Raw genomic sequence first — 22,237 nt, 5'->3', positions numbered from 1 at the left:
ATCACTAATCTGGGTATCGCATATAGGGGTATCGTATATTGGGGTCTGCCTGTTTACGAATGGGGTGATGAGAGAAGTAAAAACACAAGTAATGGAGAGAAGCATGGCACTAGTAGTAGTAGTAATTGTTCCCTAGGCAGTCTGGCCGAACAGCCCCGAGTCCCTTAGGAAGGTCAGGGCTGAGATCGGGCTTTCCCACAGAGCTCTCAAAGAGTGTATGTTGTGTTGTTGGCGTAGGTGGATGTGTGCAATGCAGTCTTCCATAATGTGCATAATAGTATGGGGTGCTGTGTTGCATCCTGGACAGGCATAAGCGACGGAGTCATCCAGCCTCTTCTGGTAGCTTAAGAGGGCTGAATGGTGCCCACATCTCAGCCTGGCCAGGTGGACCCTGTCCTCACAAGGAAGATAGGATTCAGAAGGGTGGATGTCAGGAGGCCGTGCATGCAGCTGTGTGTTGTCTTTAAGTGACTGAATGGAGCAGCGAGTGATCTGAGTGTGGATATGCTTCTGGAAGCTGGTCTGAGGTGGGTGAGAGGGGAGAGATGACAGTATTTGTGTATGGTATCATGTGCTGGGTGTTGTTTTGATGTTCCTTAGTGTGGGTGGATGTGCTGCCATGTACTGTAGTGGATGTTGTGGGTTTGTGGAGGCTGCAGCAAGAAACTGGGTGCCTTTCATGTCTAGGTGATCCTTGACTTTGAGGACTTTGGTTTCTTGATGTAGGTGGTCTGTGGGTGTAGTAGCTGTGCAGCCTGTGATTATTTTTAGGGCCTTGTTCTGTATGGTCTGTAGAGTGTTGTAGTGTGTTTTGGTGAGGTTAGAAGCCCAGGCAGGGCTTGCATAATTCATCACTGAACGTATGTATTGTTTGTATACTGTGGTGGTGGTTTCTTTGTTGTGTCCGAATGTTGTACGGGCAAGTGACCTCAAAGCATTGAGTCTTGGTGTTATTTTATTTTTAATGTTTGTGAGGGGAACAAGTCAAGAGTGAGAGCAGTGGAAATGAGTTACTTCAGAGGAGCATGTGGAGTGACGTGGAGGGACAGGTTGACGAATGAAGAAGTGAAGGAACGCTGTGGGGTGGATGTGGATGTGGTTGAGAAGATTAGAAATACACTGAGGTGGTTTGGACATGTGAAGAGAATGGAGAATGAAAGACTGACTAAGAGGGTGTATGTAGGTGAGGTGGAGGGAGGGAGAGGGAGAGGTAGACCGAGGATGAGGTGGAGGGATGGAGTTGAGAGGTATATGAGGGAGGGGGGGGGTGAGTTGGGGGGAGGGTAGTCAAATGGTGGGTGACTGAGCGACTTGGAGGCGTTTTGTCTGCGGCCACCCTTTGTGGGAGTAGGGCGTCGGGCTATAGATAGATAGATGTGTTGTTTAAATGACATTGATGTATTGTATGTTACACCAAGGATTTTGTGTGTGTGTGTGTGTGGTAGGGGAGTGTTGTTTATGGTGAGGTGTGGGATGTGACTGTGTTCTGCTGTCCAGTTTGTGAGAAGGGTTACTGTAGATTTGGCTGGGGCTATTTTGAGCCTGTTTGTGGTGAACCATTCTTGTAGTGTGTTGAGGTAAGGTTGAATGATGTGTGCAGCTGTGTTTGTGTTTTGGTGCGTACATGTAAGTGTTGTATCATCTGCATAGGAAGCTGTGTGTATCTGTGGTGTGTGGGGTGTGGGTACATCGTGCATGTATAGGTTAAAGAGTGTAGGGGACAAAACAGATATTTGGGGGACGCCGTTTGTGAAGTGTAGAAGACTGACCAGCAAATGTTACGTGTGCACATCTGCCTGCTAAGTAGTTTGCCAGCCATCTTTTTGTGTTATTGTGCATGTTTGTGTTGAGTATTTTGCTTGTGAGGTTGTGGCAGGGGATGGCATCAAAAGCTTTGCTAATGTCTATTGTGATTAGGAGTGTTCTGTGTGGTGGCCTAGCTGAATTCATGCCATCGAAAACTCTCTATGTAAGGTCTGTAAGAAGGGTGTTTGTGGAGTGTAGTGGCCCAAAGCCATGTTGTGACTGGGCTAGGGGAATGTGAGGTGTGACTAGTTGTAGTACCAGTCGTTCAGTGACTTTAGAGGGGATGCAGAGGAGTGTGATAGGGCGATGTGAGGAGGGTAACGTGGGGTCTTTGTTGGGTTTAGGGATAGTGATGATGTTGCCATGCTTCCAGATGTTGGGTATTATGTTGTGTGAGTAGCTGTAGTTTGATATGTTGGTGAGTGCTTGTATGCCTTGTGGTCCTAGGTGTTTAAGGCATGGCAGTAGTAATGAATGGCGATGGATGGAATACCTCAAATTTGACATGTGCTGACTTTGCAGTACTACTTGCAAACCCCAGACAGGAGCTTGGTAGACTGGTGCAGAGTATTGTTGATGTCTGTGAGCATTGTGCCTTGAGGGTAATGTAGAAAAGAGTAAAGCGATGATTATTGAGAAAGAAGGTGACTGCGAGTGTGATGTTACAATAAATGGAGAGACTGGAATAGGTGAGAAAGTTCAAATACCTGGGTGCAGAGATATAAAAGACAGGAAATTGTGCAAAAGAAGTGGAAAGTAGAGTGACACAGGAAAGGAAAGTAGCTGGTGCCATGAAGGCCTTGACAAGAAATAGAGGCTTGAGTTTTGCGCATGGCTTACGTGAAGGAGTGTTAGTTCCAACTTTAATATAAGGGTGTGAGGCTATGGTGTGGCATGAAAATAAGAAGTCAAGAGTGAGAGCAGTGGAGATGGGACTGCTGAGGAATGTATATGGAGTAAAGAGTGGATAGGATACCAAATAATGTGATTCATGAAAGATGCAGAGTGAGGAAGTCCGTGGACACCAGAAGTGAAGAGAGTGTACTGAGATGGTATGGTCATGTGGACAGAATGGATGACAATAGAGTGGTGAAAATGGTACATCTGAGCGAATTTGAAGGAGGGAGGAGGCGAGGTAGGCCAAGAAAAAGGTAGAGAAAGATGATGGTTTTGTGTGTGAGAATGAGAGGTATGGAAGTTGGTGAGGCTAAGGGACTGACCAGAGATCGAGCTGGCTGGGTGAATTTTGTGTGAAGTGCATGACCAGGGATTTGGTCCCTTCCTTTTAACATGACTGCATTCGGATTGACTGTATCGGATAGGTATATGTGAAGCTACAGTACATGGTGAAACCTTTTGGCCTATCAGATGGAGCCAGGATTCCGTGGGCATGAGTGATGAGGGAATGGAAGCATGGCCTATTGAATTGGGCAAACTTTGGCTGTCTGTACATTGCTACTCCTCACCCCACCCTAGAGTGGGAAAGGAGGTCCGGATGATGATGTCTAGCTTCCTTTCTTCCTATTTCTTTTATCCATTTTGTCACTTTTTCATATTCTTCTTCCTACTTCAGGTGGCTCTACACTGAGTGACAAGCCTAATGGTTCCCTGTTAGCAGGGAGAGAATCATTTGCAGTGCTGGGTGGTAACCATATAACCAAATAATAGGGTGATGTGGGGCCTACTATGGTGCCCCTGTTAACTGGGTGGAGGTGCAACTGCAACGTCCATCCAGGAACTAAACCTCCACACTCTCCCTGTACCTCATGTATACTACAAGGGAACATTGTTTCACTTGGTGGAATGGCCCTGCAGGGGCAGTTGCTTGCCTGTGGTAGATGGGTCTGCTTAGCCCGACAGATTGGGGTTGTTCAGCAGCAGCAGCAACAGCCAACACTCATCTTCCTTCTGATATCCCAGTAATTCTGTCATAGGGCACACCTTCCTTCATTGTAAATTTCTTACCCTACTAGACTATCAAAATAGACCCCCCTCCCCCCTTTTTTCTTTTCTAAACTATTCTTATTCCTGCTATACTAGAGTTTTGCAGTCATACATCAATATAAGCTGAAGCTTTCTGCAATTTCCCTACAACTATCTTACAGTTCTCATTTTTCTCTTTGGTGTAGACTTTCATAGCAGTAATCTTTGAGCTGCTTAGTTTTTGCTTCTCATTTCACCATATCATTACATCCCTAGTCACTCATTGTGAGATATAGCCACTAACATTGATCTATAAAACTCCAATCCAGTTTACAGTTTTTCTTCACAGCTGCAGGCAGAGCAGCATACCTTCATTAATACTGTACATCCCTGTTCACTTTGTCAGAAACTTTTTCACATCAACCATCCCAGCCCAGTTTCTCACAGTTGCACAAGGTGGAGAGGTTCAAAGCATATCTTTTTGTAAATCAACAAAAACCACGAATGTTGTAACTAGTGAAAGTTTGTGGCAGATGGTGGTGACCATCATCCCCTCACTTGATGTAGTGCTGCCTACTTCTTTCTTCACCTTTACCATTGTTGTTTTTCTGTGTCTGCCCTCCTTTCTACCTATTACTCCCATCTATCCTGTTACCTTTTATTGCTCTTCTTTCGTTTTCAGGCAGCTTTACATTGAATGACAAGTCTGATGGTTTCCTGTAAGCCAGGAAACCATTAACAACAATGAGTGGTAACCATATAACCAACCCGCATGTTCCCTACATGTCAATTAGTGGGTTGGTGGAGGCTTAGTGCCCCTCCCCGTAAAACTGCTAATTCAAACACAAACGGCCACACCTTACAGGGTTGTGGCATCTGGCCATAGAGAGATAGACTACTGAAAGTTATGGAAGAAAAAAAATGCCGAAATTACCTTTTCAGTGCTTTACTAAATTTACATCAGACAAAGACATTGATGAATTGTCAAGTTATTGCCAGTGCTTATAAGGTTTGGTGTGTTTTTTTTACAAGAATGTTTCTGATACTATTTTCTAATATCTTTCTTAGGAATGGGAAAGAAAAGAAAATCATGGCTTTAAAGTCTTGAAGCATCATCATCCTAATCAATTCCCCCAAATTCATATGAGGTGGGGAGATGAAGAGTGCAAACGATTTGATCACTTGGGGGGGGGGGGTTATAAATCATAGTCAAAAGGACATACATACATCCTTAAAAATGACACCTTGTTTCCTCATAAAGAATCCCCATATTGCTGTTAGCCATGAAGCTGCTGATGTTTTCTATGGACTGGAAGCTAAGCCAAGTACCAAAATGAGCTAATTACTTCTCACCACTTGTTGGAAGCTGTTGGGGAAAAAAATTTGAGATGTGTAATAAGACAGGTAACAATGCAAGAGTCTCAGCTTGGACTTTGACTATATCACCCAGGTGACTGTACTTAAGACTGAATATTTCCTGCCTAAGAGTGATGATTTTGTGGCTAATTACGAAGCTTGTAGCTATATTTCACTCCCATGGCAGTATCTTCCAGAATCAATGGGTTCCACCTAGAAGTCTCACATACAATCTCCCCACCTGTGCAGTATGAGGTAAAAGACTGCTGTCAAGTGTTGGGCAGTGGCACTGCTACATCCCTATACTGTTACAAAGAAGGCTTTTAGCCCCACACTCACACTTCTTGAAGTTAAACCCTTTAATAAAGGGAATACACATGTACAGTATTACTGTTTCTCCCCATCCCAAAGGATAAAGTATTAAACAGAACTTTATAAAGTAACAACCTGATGAAGTAATGCTGTTATGTACTGAACATACAAGTTAACAATAAAGCAAGTCAATGTTGCAGTAATTTTGCAGGGTGCAAACTTAAAATAAAATACTGAAAAGATTTTCCTGCAATTTGCTATTTATAAGTATTCACAGCAAAATCAGTGAAAGCTTTGTACAATACATGGTAGTTTATCTATACTCTTCAAAACATTCCTCATAACACTGTGCACTCAGAATCATGACTAATGAACTAAATAATTACAATGCAATGACATATGCATGACATATCACATGCAATATATTACTGTACCATAATAATACCTATACAGTGCCCTATATACAGACAGTTGCCAGAAAGATGACATGGGCAGACTACTTCTTGGTCTCATCGGAGCTTTGACTTCTCTGATGCTTCTTCAGGGCTGATTCCAAAACCTCTGACTCGACAGGAGCATTGGTGAATATAGCACCTGCAGGGTTAAAACAAACTAATTCATGCCACAGCTGCAGATTTTTCAGTCATATAATCCCACCATGGATGCAAACTAGTCAGTTACAATGAGCCCTTTCCCTGCTATAGATGCACTTGGATATAATAACTCAGGCTACATTCACTTTATTCAACGGAGGGAATCACTAGTAGTCCAAAGGTTGACCGAGTTAGTTTTTAAGTCTCTGACTACTAGAAATCCCTTCAGCTGAACAAATCTTGTTGTGGTAGCCCAAGTAGAGTAACACAGCACATCCATAGACAGTGAAATGGTTGGCTCTTCTGTACTATGACAGTCTAACCTCAAGCCCCTACACCTAAAATGGAATACTATGAAACTAGCATTTTTTTTTTTTTTTTTTTATAACAAGTTCATAGAGTGAAATGAGAATGTGAGACTGGGAAAATTAGTGTATGATAGTGAAATGGAAAGGATACAAGGGGATGTAAGAAAAGAAAGATGAGCAAGGGGATGGAGTACATGATGGAAGGTGATGTGTCATGGGAAAACAGTTCATTATTAACCCGTGGACTGCACAATTACCTTTTTTTTAATCCTACCTCCATGGTGTGGGGGGAAAAAAAAAAAAAAAAAAAAAAATCTTTGCATAGCACCGTGCATAAGTTTGCGTAGGGGTGAAGTAATGATTTTTTTTTTTTTTTATAAACATGAAGATAAACATCTACGGCATCATTTGGTGAAAAAAAAAAAAAAACTCTCTCTCCGTCTTTGCGTAGGGCCATGCGTAAGTTTGTGTATGGGTGGAGTAGTTAGCGGTGATGTACGGCCAGTGGAAGGTTAGCGCAGCCTGAGTTGTCGCTTGCAGTGCTATGCTTCCCAGCCTGAACTGTGGCTTGCAATCCATGGGTTAATAGCCTGAAATTCTTTAGCTGAAGTTCATAAATGGTGGCACTGGGTGGTAATTATTTTGGTAGAATGGGGTAATTTCACCACGGGGTAACTTAGCCACAATGCCAATACAGTGCAGTAATTCCAATTCAGAGGCTTGTAGCTCCAAAACTATTATATGGATTCGTCTTCTGTTGGGCTAAGGTTTTAGAGGCATACTGACCTAACAAGGTCATGTGAAGTTTTGAGCCATTGTGCAAAAAAATGGTGTTTGAAAAATGAAATTGTTTACCAAAAATTATCAGCATTTATATATTGCATCAGTAAAAACAGGGGGGGGGGGATCAAATTACCCAATATTTACATGTTTCAGGCCATATTAGCATTCTCCTCTCTGTTTCAGACCATTAAAAGATAATTTGATATTTTGAGATGTAGCCTACCCCATGAGTCACCCAGCAAGCAGAAGAAACTGCCGCGTAAATAGGTTTGCAAGAAAGTGAAGTCCTACCCAAGGACAGCCTTGCTGCTGCCATTAAGGTAGCCTTATTATTTTAGCTACTTGTGTTTGAGTGCCTATATCCTTTCAGGTTCTTGGGTTGGGAGTGTTTTCCTTTCACATGTTGAGCAAATTGTGATGGATGCCATCGACAAAAAGTTCTCCCAATACACGACATAGGCCCTGCTGTATGATGGACTAGGTTATCTAAGTCTAGTTATAATCAGTTGTGTACAGTATATGTAGTGTGGTATTAGAACAACAGAAGCCATTAAGCATTTTTTTTCTTTTAGCTTAATGACAGGAATATGTTGTTTCTTTATTTTTAAAGAAGTTGTGACAAAATTACCCTGCTGGGAGGGGTAATTTTGCTGCTAGACACTTGGGAAAAAAAAAAAAAAAAAAATCCGTGGCAATGGCCATTCTTTTTTCTGACAAAAACAATTATAGATATCTTTAGCAGAAGGGCTGAATGTATAGGTAAAGCAATAAAAACGTCAATATTCCACACGTGGCGGTTTGTACTTAGGAAAAACCACCGTTCACAGTGAAATTACCCCATTCTACCCTATTTTACACATAGTTGTGAGTTCCCCCACCTAGCTGACTGCTACATTATAGTACCATGATTTGTTCAGGTGGAAGTATTATACCCACATATGGATTTTTTTTTTTTTTTTTTTTATTGGGATGATGCAACATATTTAACAGATGAGAACCTTTCCTCAGGTATGAAGGACCTTTAGAACCTGAAGGGAGTCAAAGTTAAGTTGAAACTTTTCTACATTGTCAATAAACAACATTAACATACATAGGTATAATACAGTAATTCCACACGGTGTACATGGGCAGTGAATTTTCTTTCCTATCCCTGGTGAAATGATGAAATCTGTTACACGTAGTGTGGTAGGTGAGGACACTTATAATGAATACGTAGCTTATAGCCTGCTTAGATCAAATGCATCATCCATCAAGAACCACCGACTGCAAACAGAAATTTACTTCATGTATAGTAGAAAATATTCAAACAGAAATACTGTACTTAAATTCAGGGTTTATTAATACTCAGGCACCCATAAATCACTCAGCTGAACAAACAGTATACCATTAGCAGAAATACAATACTAGTGTCATCCGAACCAAAGGAAATTTAATGATGATAGTACTAACACTCATAGGTTTTTATGCCTCAAGCAGCTGAATATAACTGCCTAGTACTTGTAGGAATAGAATACGCTTGTCTTGACCATGAAAGAGTTAGTGAACTTCCTCATCCCTTCCTGTAGTCCAGGCCATACCATGTCACTGAACTCACCTACAAATACATGTGTGCCCCAAAGGCGATGGGATGTGATTTTACAACATCCTAGATCTTCAATTATGAACCCTAGATAGCGATAGCGTTCATCCGTCTCAAACAGCGTGGCATTGGTGTAGCGTCCATGAAAGGGGCGGCCAGATGAAGGGTCAATGAAATCTGCCCAATAACCTTCTCCCTCTAAGGTGCTGCAAATATCTTCAGCAGCAAGGATGAACTGGAATACAAAATACAGTGTAAGTAATAGTAGTAGCAGTAGTAGTATTGGCAGTGCCCCTATGCTCATCTTACCATGAACCTGGTTGACTGCAAGGTGATGTTGCCTTTCTGCAATCTGCCATCCTCCTTTCAGGGGATAGGGAGAGAATTGAGAGAGAGAGACTTGCATAACCAGATAGCAAATACCCAGTTACATCATTGTCACATGAAGGAATCCCGCCTCCTGCAACACAGCTCCAGTGAACCAGTGAACAGCACAAATTACTCTGAATTCTAAAAGTTCAGTTAGACCTCATTTAAAGTTGTTTCAGTTATTGTTTAAGCTGGTGATGAATGAGATAACACCTTTCTTCACTCAAAGTTGCTTGTAATTCTGTGTAAGTTTTAAAGTCAGACATGTATTAGTATTTTTGATTATTTTAACCCCTCTGTCATAAACCAGAAGCACATCAAAGTGTTTCAACTGAAGCAGTGTTTTGCTGCTTGTTTACATCTATGACTCTGAGTAAGGACTGACAGTATAATACAGTCAAGAAGCTTTAAAGCAAACTGTTCTGATCCCACTATTATTATTTATAGTATAATTTAGTGAAGTAATTATAAAACATTTCTCTCACTACATCTCCCAACTCACCCTAAAAATGTACTGTATTGCAATGAAAAGGAGGAAAAATACTTGTTTCAAGCTTTTGTCTTTGAAACAGTAACACTGTAGGGGACAGAAAGAACTGTGAGTCACAGAGCTCACTAGCTGAAAACACCAGGAAACTTGTGTAGAACAGCCTAGAGTTACAGTGGTGTATAATGAAGCAATTTTGCTTTGGTATAATGGCAACTGTACTTACCTTACCAATAGGGCTGGGTTGCTGCAACCCATATTATTAAGCATGTTATCATTAGTGAACATGTAGCACAATTTCAATAGGGATATGCTGGCTGAGATTCCAAGGTTGGCCCAATAAGGGATATTTTACCTCAGTCCAAAACCAACCTTAAAGTTCATAGCCACCAAAACATTAGAAACTGACACTATCCACTGCAGATGAACATCAGTTGCAAAACCATTATGAAAAATTATATAGGTAATATATTTCAGATTATATGACACACAAAACCTTAGTATGCCAGGCTCCACTCACATTTTATACAATTATCACTCACTTATTTCCAACAATTTTTGTAAAAATACTGTCATTCACAGATACCATTAAAGCATAAAATGTTACCCAGAAAAGGGTGTCAAATAATTAGAATCCTTAATGCAAAATACTGTTATGGTTGCAATGCCTGTACTTTTCCTGAAGCGTGCATAACTTACATATTCTAGTAGTTCATCCCGCTCAACCTCCATCTCCGCAGACCAGGCACTCATGTCATGTTGGGTCTTCTGACTCAGTGTAACAACAGATAGTGGACCATCACGCAAGTTACGTCCAGGAAACAAGTCTAAGAAATCTAAAACAAGCAAAAGGAAGTGAGCTTTATGTATACTATGATATAACTAAAACTGTTTGGAATTTCAAATAGCAGTGTATTCTGCATTCACTAAAGTTAATGGCTGACAGTACATCTTTGAGGGCAATTAGTAATTGCATCTCCAAGTAATCACTTACTTCTTACTAACTACTGTAGGTTACAGTATGTTTTATCTTAAAACATTCTTGTGCAGTACTTGATACATCATCTTTCTACATACTGAAACTTCCCGTATTGTTGATTGCAGATGATACTGTATTGTTAAGTGAAGACAAGTGGAACTGCAAGGCTTGGTAAATGACTTTGGGAAAGTGTGTAAAAATGGAATCGAAAGGTAAATGTAGGGAAAAGTAAAGTTATGGTCTTAGAGAAATGAAGTCACTGAGTGTACAGTGAGGCTAGATGGTGAGAAAATGGAAAATGTGAGTGCATTTAAGTACTTCGGTAGTGTGATGAGTAAAGATGGAAGTTTGGAGGATGAAGTGCTTGAAAGGGTACAACAGGGAAGAAAGGTTGCTGGTTCTTTGAAAACAGTTTTAAGAAACAGGGAAGTGGGCATGGAAGTTAAAAGATCTGCTGCATGACAGTACTGTGATACCAACTCTTACATATGGAAGTGAGGCTTGGACCTTGTTGGAAGGACACACGTCAAGAATGAAAGCCATGGAAATGCATTATTTGAGAGGAGCTTGTAGAGCTGCATGGAGAGACAGACTGACAAATAAGGAAGTGATGGAGCATTGTGGTGTGGATGTGGATGTGATAGAAAGCGTTAGGAGAAATACATTGAAGTGGTTTGGCCATGTGTAGGGGATGGAGAGCGAGACTCTGATAAGGTGAGTGTATGTGAGTGAGGTGGAGGGGGGGAGAGGGAGGGGATGGCCAAGTATGAGATGGAAGGATGGAGTGGAGAGGTATATGAGACAGGGGGGTGTGAGCTGGGGGGAGGGCAGTGAAATGGCAGGCGACAGGTGGCATGGAGCTATTTTTTGTGTGTTCACCCCTTACAGGATTAAGTTGTCTAGCAATAGACAGAGACACTGAGATGGTATGGACATACAAAAAGAATACACACAGATAGGGTGCCAAAGATAGTTTGCAATCTGATGTGGTATGGAAAAAGATAGTGGAGCAGTATACTGGTGAGTGAGGAAGAAGAGAAAGAGGAGTATTTGAGAGCCTGAGAGAGACAGGTACTGACAAAATAGCCTGGAGGTGATTCTGCTATGGCCATCCCTGTCTTGGGGTTCCCAGCTAGGAGCCAGCCATTGGAGATGATGATGATGATGATGATAGGCTTGTACAATTCTGTTACCACTGCAACTTTTCTGAAAACTTTGAACATGGTAACAATTGGCTTAATAATTCTATGTATACCTTTCTTAACAAGATCAGGACACTGCTGTGCCTTGCACTCAAGGATATCTGAGGGGTCTGGAGGCATGACTTCTGGGGTGGCTGTATTGTTCTTAGAAATACACTGGTCTAGAGCCTGTGAAGGTGGAATAGTACAAAGATTAGCAATGTATAATTTGCACACCTCAAGACAGTTTAAGAATGTATAATTTGCACACCTCGAGGGATTAACAATGTTTAATTTGCACACCTCAAGAGGAATTAACAGTGTACAATTTGCACACCTCAAGAGGGATTAACAATGTATAATTTGCACACCTCAAGAGGAATTAACAATGTACAATTTGCACACCTCAAGAGGAATTAACAATGTATAATTTGCACACCTCAAGAGGGTAATACTAAGCAGAACACTACATGATGGGGAAGAGATTATGATTATTGCTGCACACTTATATACACTGTGCTTCAAATCGGTAATGTCTCTTAATAATAGGCTATAAAAAGTCATTAGAAATATGGCTGTGAAATGACCTGGAGTTGATGCTCATGATTAGTCTTCTGGGTGAGTAGGTCCGAGGTGGTTTCAGGCCCTTGTGTTGCAGGGTAGACTGATGTCAAGGGGTTGGATGGTGCCAGTTGCTGTCCTAGGCCCACATTGCCAGGCAAAGGCATACGCTGGTCACATGGCCCAAATATTCCAGCCTTGATATCTAACCATGTGCTTAGTGGTTCTGTTTGAAGAACATCATCCTTTAACCCCTCCAATCCAATGACATGTTTTATTATTGCTGCCACTTCCAGACAATTTTATTAATCTCTGGGGAGAAATAATATAGTTATGAGGTAAATGAAGAAAGAAAGGCCATATCTAGCCTCTCCAGACTGAATTTTTTTTCCCCAAAGCTGAATATAATTATCTGGAAATAAAAAGACTAAAATGGAAAATAAATCATGGACTAAAAGTCAAGATATGGAAAACAAGTGATCAGACTGAAAAGGTTAAATATATACAGTTTTTTTTTAATACATAACAGGAATCCTAACCTACTTATGCTGCATTATCACCAGATGTCAAATACTGTATATCCAATACTGTAGTTATCTGACAGGTTTTTTGTCATATACTGTATTTCGTGGACAGCCATTACTTAACCCTTTGAGATTCTGACGACGTGATTTCGCGTCATAATAAATCCAACCGTTGACATTCTGATGACTCGAATTTGAGTCATACGAAACAATATATTTTTTTTTCGCATGTTTTCCATCTGCTATCTGTGTTTGTTCCACATACATTATCCTGTTTATCCTTTTCCAACTATTTATTTTTACAGTGACAAGTACATCAGATAGATATGCATAATAAATAGGTTTTTACAATGAATAATATCGGTATTACCAACATGAATATTTGCCTGCGTGACAGTGAGAGTGCGATGTTGATGTGCCAGCCGGAAGTACAGTGAGTCTTCGAAATACGAAAACCCGAAGTACGAATTTTCGATGGTACGAAAGCGATGAATATAGGACAAATTCCACAATACGAAAATGTCTCGATACGAAAACTGATACTCAGTACGAAAGGAAATACAGAGATAGCCCGATTATCCAGACTATATGGTGTGAAGAGGTGCCTGAAAAGTCTGAAATCACAATTAATCTGGCAGAAACAAAACACTAAGTACCTGTACTGTTAGACTGATGTATTTACCGGTAAATGTACAATAAACGACACAACTATCTTCCCAGTTCAGAGTGAAGAAAATTTACACCAGGCGAGATACAATGAAAACACTGTTTCTACTAGTGCCTGTTTCAAACGGTTCGATTTTTCCTTGCTATAATCGTCAGACTTTGGGAAGATACTTGTGTCTTTTATTGTACACTTGAAGCAGCAGAAAGACCTTACCTATTCAATTCATAATCCTCCAGCTTGTTTCTGTAATTTTCTGACAACTTTCAGTTTGGCAAATTACTTTTTCTTGCTGAAAAATTTCCTCCCTGTTATTATCGTCACTTTCCCCTACGATCGTTTCCAGCGCAGTGGAAGAAACTCAGCGTTTTCAAAGGTGGATATCGTTTCCCAATTTCCCAACTGGAAGTTAGGTTAGGTTAAATTATTAGGTACAGATAAGCTCGGTTTGGCCAGGTTTAGTTAAACACTTAGGGAACAACAGTCCTTTCTGCCATTATGTTAACAAAATAAACAAGAGTTGTCACACCAGAACAGCTAAAAGCGATGGGGAAACAGATTTAACAAGAAACGTTAACTGTATTTACCAACCCAGAAATAATCTGAAAAATGTAACAGACTATCTGGAAAAATTGATTTGGTAGGTGCTTTTACTGCTTAAAGTAAAACGTATGTTTAGCCCCTTCAATGGCTGTGGGTTCAGATATTTGCGTGCTCCCGTGGTCGGCCTTGGGACCATTTTTTCAAAGTTCTAAAATCAGTTTCTTTTTCTTACATACCCGGTATGTGAAAAGACTTGTCTGGCACACCTGGCTTTTTTTTTTTATTATTATTTTTTCCCCTAAACCCATCCTGTGATTTGCTATGATTTATGTAAGAATTAATAAAATTAGGATGCGAGTTACTTTAGCACATTAACATCGGCAAAAACATCTGGAATGAAGTGAACTGTGAACGCCTGACTGCATGAGGTGATACAGTAGGGTTGTGTAAACACACCAATGACCCTCATTCCCATCCCATAATTGCTTGCAGTTTTTTATAGCTCACCCTAATTCAACGTCACTGACACCGGTACAGTAAGGCGTTGTTCAAGGCCAGCAGCTATGAAAGCGATAATGGAATACATTATTGTTTGTATCAGTACTCTCTCTTTCACACATACACATACGAACAAACAAAAGAATGAGTAGTAAATGTACACTAACTCTAAGGAGCAGAAATAACTGCTCAGTACATCGGTCCGAAATATATTGGGAACAGCAATACTGAACAAAGAATGTGGAACTGAATTCTAACCTACGAGAATATGTGGGACAAAAGAGTAATTTTTTTTTCTGATTAGCAAACATTTTTGTTCTATATCGTCTCTTAAAATTGTAAAACCCATAATCTTTCGTGTAAGCATACAGCCTAAAGACCTTACCAATTCAGTTCATATTCCTCTAGTTTGTCTTCTATATTTTTCTGACTATTTTGAGGGTGGTAAATTATGTTCTCTTGCTGAAAGAAACTTGCTCAAAATTAGGGTGCATGTAACATAAGCATGTAAACATTGGCAAATACATCTGGAGTGAAGAGAACACCTGACTGATGGGATGGTAGAGTAGGGTTGTGTAAACACACCAGTGACGTTCGTTCCCTTCCTGTAATTGTTCACAGTTTTATATAGGACGCCTTAACTCAGTGTCATTGACACCGAAACAGTGAAGTCTTGTTCAAGGCCGGCAGCCATGAAGGGGTTAATGGAATACTGTATGAAAAATTGAAAATGGGCACAGTGCTGTGCACCGTGCTCGCTTGCCGAGAGAAAACAAACTAACCCCTCTTTGGTAAACAAATTTTCGCATGCTTCTCAGTTGAGTCCACGTCCTTCCTCTCCTCACAGCTTCACTGTACGTGAGGATATTTTTGCAGCTCTTCACCTTTTTGTATTGTTTTGCCATGCGTCCCAAGCACCCTGTATCACCTCCAGCACTGGGGGAGCCTACTGCAAAGAAGAAGCAATTCTGGAAAGGAAACTGGAAATTATAAGACCCCATGAGGAGGGGCAGGGAGTCTCGGAGAGTGGGCGTGCTTTAGGCCTTGCAGTTTCCACCATTGGGACTGTGACGAAGAAAAAGGAGGTGTAGAAGAATATGGCCACCTCCTTCGCTACAACTGTATACAGGTATTGCTTATTTCTTAATACTGGTAAAGTTTAGGTGGGGGGTCCGAGGGGGTCCTGGGACACATCCCCCCATTTATATGTATATTTCAATGGGGAAAATCGTTCCGATATACGAAATTTTGAATTACGAAAGTTTTTTTGGTCCCTATCCCTTTCGTATATCGAAGACTCACTGTATAACTTCCCATCAGCGTATCTCACGGAAAAATAGCATAAAATGCTGAAACTTATATATCAATGGAAAAGGAATTTACTGTAAACTGACATGGTGCAATCAGAATTCATGTGAATCTAAAACGTATTTTTTTACAAATATTATTCTATGGAAGGGTTTGTGATTTTTTCTTATCAGCTAATTTCCATTTGTCCTACTGGCCTTATATATATCATTGTAATCTATTTCAACGATACTAGCATAAAGAGTATCTATTCAGCTTTACAATGACACCCAACTTATTACTTTACCATGAATAGTAAACATGTAGAAAGTGTTTATATAAAGTTACTTCACAGCGAGTGTGCGCAGTGTGAAAACTAAAAAATTTTATCAGTTTACTTTCACTTTTCTCTGTGAAAACAAACATAAATTGCCATAATCTATATATCAATAGGAAGGGAATTTACTGTGGATTGAAATGGTGCTATCAAATTTCACATAACTCTTATACTTTTTTTTTTTTTTTTTTTTTTAAACAGAAGGATGTGTGATTTTTCCCTTTTGGTTAACTTCTCCTCGACCTACTGGCCTTTTAGTTCTCATACGTACCTTTTTTAATCATACTGTGATAATGAGCAACTATTCAGCTTTAAAATGGTACCACATTCATTAGTCTACCTTAAAAAGTAAGTGCACAGTGGCCGATTAAGTACAAATATCGCAGAGCAACAGAGCGCTCTATGTGCACCTGGCACAATCGGCGGAGGGCCAAAAATCTCAAAGAGTTAACATTGTACTTGTAAAAAAGCTTTTGACCGTACTAAAATGCTTACCTCCTGCAACCTCCTTGATGTCAGGTGGTGGAGCAGTTTCTTTAGAATTGTTGCGACCCTGACTGGAGAAGGCTCGTGGTCCAGCACACAGCGCTTTTAAGCTTCTAGCATAAACTACTACTGTGCGTTCCCCAGAACAAAGCAGCTGTAAAATATGAACTTCACTCACTTTAATCATGGCATTACCATAGTCAAAGATACAGTATTGCTCAGAACATTTTACAGTACCATAGCTACAGGTTTAGGAAAACTCAAAAGTTTTTGTCCTAGGATTTACTAAATTACTGAATGGGTAAAATTATCATTATTGAAGTCTAGAGCACAGATGCTCCTTGCTAGTAGTTACCTGAAGCACATTAAAGATGTTAGCTTTCACATTTGACAAAGATTTTCTAGACATATTTGGAGCAGATGGGGAGGTGGAAGGTGTGTGCAAGATATTCACAGAAGAAATCTGTGCAGCATGTGACCCTGTGAGGTGCTGTGTGGGGTGAAGAGAAGACGAAAGAGGGTACAAGGAACAGCATGGTGAAATGAAGAGGTGAGACAAGCTGTGGCACAAAAGAAGAAGGCATACAGTGAGTGGATGGGGAGCAGGGGCATGGAGGAAGTTGACAGATGGAAGTGGAAAAGAGAGATGAAAAGATTAGTAAGAGAAAGTAAGAAAAGAATGTTTGAGGATTTTGGAAGGAATTTGAGTGTAAAGTGCAGGGAATATAAAAGAAAAATGTTCAGGAAAGAGGTAAAGAAAGTTACACAGGGTGATACAGAAGTCAGTCGAGGATTGAAAGATAAAAATGGTAGATTGCTATTGGAGAAGGGAGAAAAAGTGAGCAGATGGAGAGAACACCTACAGGAACTGTTAAACATTAAGAATGAAAGTAATGTGAGTATAAGTAGCTGGGGAATGGCTGGGAGAAGGAGGGAGGTGAGATGAGAGGAAGAAATCAGTAGGATGGAAGTAGTGGAAGCAGTGAAGAATGTCAAAATGGGGAAAGCCCCAAGAATTGATGACGTGTGTGGTGAAATGCTGAAGCATATGGGAGAGATAGTAGTAGAATGGATATGGAAGATGGTCCTGGGAGGTAGGTAGAGTCCTGGAGGATTGGAAGTCAGGTATTTGTCCCTTGTAGAAAGGAAAAGGGGAAAAAGAAGTGTGTCATAATCATTGTGACATTTGTCTTCTTAGTGTAATAGGAAAAGTATATGGTAGGATATTTATTGACAGAGTTAAGGAAATAACGGAGGGATTAGCTGGAGAGTAACAGGGAGGTTTTAGGATGGGAAGAGCTTGTGTAGAACAGATATTCATTCTTAGGTCTGTGTGGAAAAGTTCCTTGAGAAGAGAAAGACGTTGTATGTGGCCTTCATGGATTTGGAGAAAGCATATGACAGGACAGACAAGGAATGTGGAAAATATAAAGAATATATGGAGTTAATAATTGCAGGCTCGGAGCCTTTGGTTCCTTCTTCCTCACCAAAAAAAAAAAAAAAAAAAAAAAAAAAAAAAAAAAAAATGTTGAATGCCGTGAATACTGGTACAGTATATGGAGCAAATGAGAAGTTGTTGAATCCCATGAATATATGGAGTAAATGGGAAGTTGTTGAATGCCATGAAGAGTACAGTACAGTACTGTATGTATGAGGGGGCTATGGCTGCAGTGTGTGTGGATAGTGAACTGAGTGAATTTTTCAGTTTGAAAGTTGGACTGAAACAGGGATGTGTCATGTCTCCATGGTTGTTCAATCTGTATATGGATGAGGTTATAAAAAGAGTTATAAGGTAGGCAGTGGATGTTGGAGTGGCCCTAGTGAGAGAGGGCAACATTTGGAAACTCCCTGTACTGTTGATATTGTTAAGTGAAGATGAAGGGGAACTGCAGGGCTTGGTGCATGAGTCTGGATAAGTGTGTAAGAAATGGAATCTAAAGATGAATGTAGGGAAGAGTAAAGGTATGGTCATCAAGAGAAAAGAAATCACTGGATGTACAGTGAGGCTGGATTATCAGGAAATGGAAAATGTGAGTGCATTTTAGTACGGTACTTGGGTAATGTGGTGGGTAAGGATGGAAGTTTGGAGGGTGAAGTGCTTGAATTACTTGAAAGGGTACAACAAGGAAGAAATGTTGCTGGTTCTTTGAAAGCAGTGATAATAAGGAAGTGGGCTTGGAAGTAAAAAAAGTACCTGCATGGCTGTACTGTGTTGTGATGCCTAACGTATGGAAGTGAAACTTGGGTGTTGTTGGAAGGACACAAGCCAAGAGTGAGAGCAGTGGAAATTAGTTATTTGAGAGGAGTATGTGGTGTTACATGGAGAGGCAAACTGGCAAATGAGGAAGTGAAGGGGCATTGTGTTGTGGATGTGGGTGTGACAGCAAATGTTAGGAGAAATACATTGAGGTGGTTTGGCCGTGTGGAGATGATGGAGAGCGAGAGATTAACGAGGAACGTGTATGCGAGTGAAGTGGAGGGTGGAAGAGGGAGGGGGAAGCCAAGGATGAGATGGAGGGATCGAGTGGAGAGGTACCGGTATATGAGAGCTGGGAACAAGGCAGTGAAATGACGGGACTGGGCGACATGGAGGCGAGTTGTTTGTGGCCACCCCTTCCAGGATTAAGGCATCTAGCAATAGGTAGACTGATAGATTTTACTTTGTAGAGCACTGCCTCCTAGTATACTACTGCAGTGAACTGTTTCCCTAGCCATATTCATGAAAAAAATTAGAGGAGTTTCATATGCAGGTACAGTTATTCATGGTAGTACGGTATTCTCATTTCAGCCCAAAATCAATCCAGTTATTTAACGGGTGTTCTATAGTTGGACCCCCCCCCCTATGGAAACACTGTTTCTTTTATGACAGTTCCATCATGTCAGTAATAATGGACATACAAGTCATTCATTCCAGCCAGGTGGCAGCCAGGTCAAGGGTCACATGATTAACTCTGATCAGTCACTGTCTGAGCTGCTGCTGCCTGAAAACTCAGTTTTGCCACAGCCGCTGTGAAAGTAACAGCCACTCTTCCATTCCTTTTTAATAACTTGTGTGATGGTTGTAATTAAGGTAAGGCCGGAATGTGTTTTGGGTAAGACTGAAGTGGTCAGGATGTAGGATGAGTTAAGTGGGGTCAGGGTAGGTTAATACCTATAATGACTTGTAATTTACTCATTTTGCGAGAGGAGGCATGTCTCAAAAACTGGATATTTCCAATGAAGGTAAAAACCGAACAAAACACTTTAAAAAACAAAGCTTACCGTAAGTCACAGACTTGTCTATCTATCTATTGCCAGACGCCATAATCTCATAAAGGGTGGCCAAAAACAAATTGCCTCCAAGTCGCCCTGTCCCCCACCATTTCACTGCCCTGCTTCCAACTCACACACCCCTCTCTCATATACCTCTCCGCTCTATTCCTCCATCTCATCCTCTGCCTTCCCCTCCCTGTCTCCCCCTCCACCTCACTCACATACACTCTCCTCATCAAATATGGGTTGAAACGAGAATGTCACCTATTACAGTCCTTCTGATTATGACATTTTCTGTACAGTTAAAGGACTTACCCTAGCTGCCATAACTAGACAATGAAGTCTTTTTGTATATAGTGTACGAAACCTGACACGCTGTCAGTTCAGAGGCGAGTGGTGCAATGTCCTCTTCTAATAACCCTGAAAAAATATATACCAGTATGTTAATAATATAGTCATGTTACATTCCAAGATGGAAAAAAAAAAAAAAAAAAATCAGACTAGGGTTACATTGTGATACAAATGCAGGTGTCAAATTGTGTGATACAGTAACCCAACAAATCAGCACTAAAATATATAACAATAGTAATATACCAGTACTGTACATCACAGCAGAAATATTTGGTGGTATGTATTATTAGCCCTCTGTAAGTGATTCTGCAGAAATTTGACACATATAGGCGCTGTTGGAAGTGATACTGTAGAAATTTCACACATCAGGCACTGCTGCAAGCAAAGTAAGCGAAATACAATACATAACACCATCACCATATGTAGTTGGCTGGCAAAAATCAGTTAAGTAGCTAACTTAACCAGTGTCTTGACATACAAGTACCCCAGATTTCAAAAAAATTCAGTGCCTACTACTTTCACAGTTCAAGGTTATGGGGAAAAGCAAACAATAATAGAGGAATATTTAGCAATCACCTCATGGCTGTACACAATTACTGGGCGTATTCTTAAGATAATATTGGTTTTCATGGTATCTTGTGGCTGTGACCATAATATCCTCCAATATTACTCACGCTGGTGCTTCTTGGAGGAAGAGAAAACGAAAAATTTCGGTATAAAAGAGAGGAGCAAATTTGCAGCCCCTTTGGGCATAGAATGATATTTCGTCACTGGTCAATTTCGGATTCAAATGTCATCACCTTGACCCGAGAGAAACTAAAAAGCGACCATATTAAAGAAACGTTTAGTGTTACTAGTGATGACTCGTACATTTATGCAGTTCAGACTTAAGTTACTTGTTCATTAAAATTAGATGAGTATAATGGGAAAAATGTTAGCCGAAACTGTGTATACGTAGTGTTTACAAAAATTGTTGTTCATAGGTATTTGGATCTTTTACGTAGACTACTAAGAATGTAAACATTATATTACATTTAAGTAATTAAAAAATGCCCAATGATAGAAACTGAATGTATAAATACGTAAGAAAAATCGTTGTATGTTCTTTGGGACGAAAACACTGACCTCTATAATTTGGTGAGGCTATCTCCGCCGTTAGCGTGTGACTTTGGCCGCCATATTGAAACACCAGCACTCTTCGCTTATAATAATAATAATAATAAAAAAATGGATTACGATTTTTTTTTTCTGCCGAGTTCAACGAATTATATGGAGTACATTTAGTCAATGAGTATAAAAAACGCCACAGGTTGCTTCAGTGCAGAACTTACCCTTTATGGCACAAAGGCAGAGAAAGGTTGGTAATGGCAGAAAGAGAAAAGATAGTGTGGTATTAACGTTGAAATGATAGTGATGTTGAAGCTGTTTTACGTCGAAGTAGTGGTGTTGAATTGGTGTGGGAAGTCCTTAGATTATCCATGCCATGAAACCGAATGTCCAAATTGATAAAGGCCGGAAGAAACATTAAAATATCTACAAGAGAGTGTGAACAGAAGAGAACAGGACATGGAGAGAAAGACTGGTGATAAATGGGCCCCTTTTAGTCGCCTCATTCATGCAGGGATACTGGGGAAGAATCTTCCCGCCCCTCCCCAGGGGGCAGTAGTCTTATGGAATTAGAAACAAGATAATTTCTTACCTGTGAAATGTAATGCCATCTCTCTTCGATGAATTCCTGTGTCCATTTTTGCATCAGTAAGCCGCACTGAGTACCATGACACTATATTTTCCGGAAAAATCGACTGCACTCAAAAACCCACTGAGCAGCTCAGTACAAAAAACGCTTGCATCAACCATGGTGTTATATGGCTGCCGCTACACTAGCGCTGGGCTGGCGGCGGACACACTATGATGCGGTGCCACCCATGAGAATAGAGCTCGGTGACCGAAAAATCTGAAGTTGAACCCAGATCAACATAACGTGACATATGTCTTCGCATAACTATTAAATTTAGAAAGTATAGCTTATTTTCAGTGTTCTATGAAGTAAACATGGTC

At 40.5% G+C, this 22,237-nt stretch overlaps 1 protein-coding gene across 2 annotated transcripts; it reads right to left on the bottom strand.

Moving 5' to 3' along the window:
* Positions 1–4,667: 4,667 nt before the first annotated feature.
* LOC145404729 (cobalamin trafficking protein CblD) lies at positions 4,668–20,942 on the bottom strand. 2 transcript variants are annotated; one of them, XM_080276281.1, is made up of 8 exons: positions 20,854–20,942; positions 20,144–20,248; positions 16,586–16,730; positions 12,264–12,463; positions 11,751–11,865; positions 10,216–10,352; positions 8,676–8,895; positions 4,668–5,991 (listed from the first exon to the last, which is right to left on the bottom strand). In XM_080276281.1, the coding sequence occupies exons 2-8, from the start codon at positions 20,153–20,155 to the stop codon at positions 5,894–5,896; spliced, it is 927 nt and encodes a 308-aa protein (XP_080132407.1). In that variant the 5' UTR covers positions 20,156–20,248; positions 20,854–20,942; the 3' UTR covers positions 4,668–5,893. The 2 variants fall into 2 exon arrangements, with proteins under 2 accessions (XP_080132407.1, XP_080132408.1); XM_080276282.1 differs by having other exon boundaries at positions 20,756–20,859.
* Positions 20,943–22,237: the final 1,295 nt, after the last annotated feature.

This window comes from Coenobita brevimanus, chromosome 64 (genome assembly GCF_032717465.1).
Source record: "Coenobita brevimanus isolate Jiangsu-jjx chromosome 64, ASM3271746v2, whole genome shotgun sequence".
In the NCBI taxonomy this organism is placed as follows: Eukaryota; Metazoa; Arthropoda; class Malacostraca; order Decapoda; family Coenobitidae; genus Coenobita; species Coenobita brevimanus.
The sequence above is the reverse complement of the archived record's forward strand: the minus strand, read 5'-3'. Positions and strand labels throughout refer to the sequence as shown.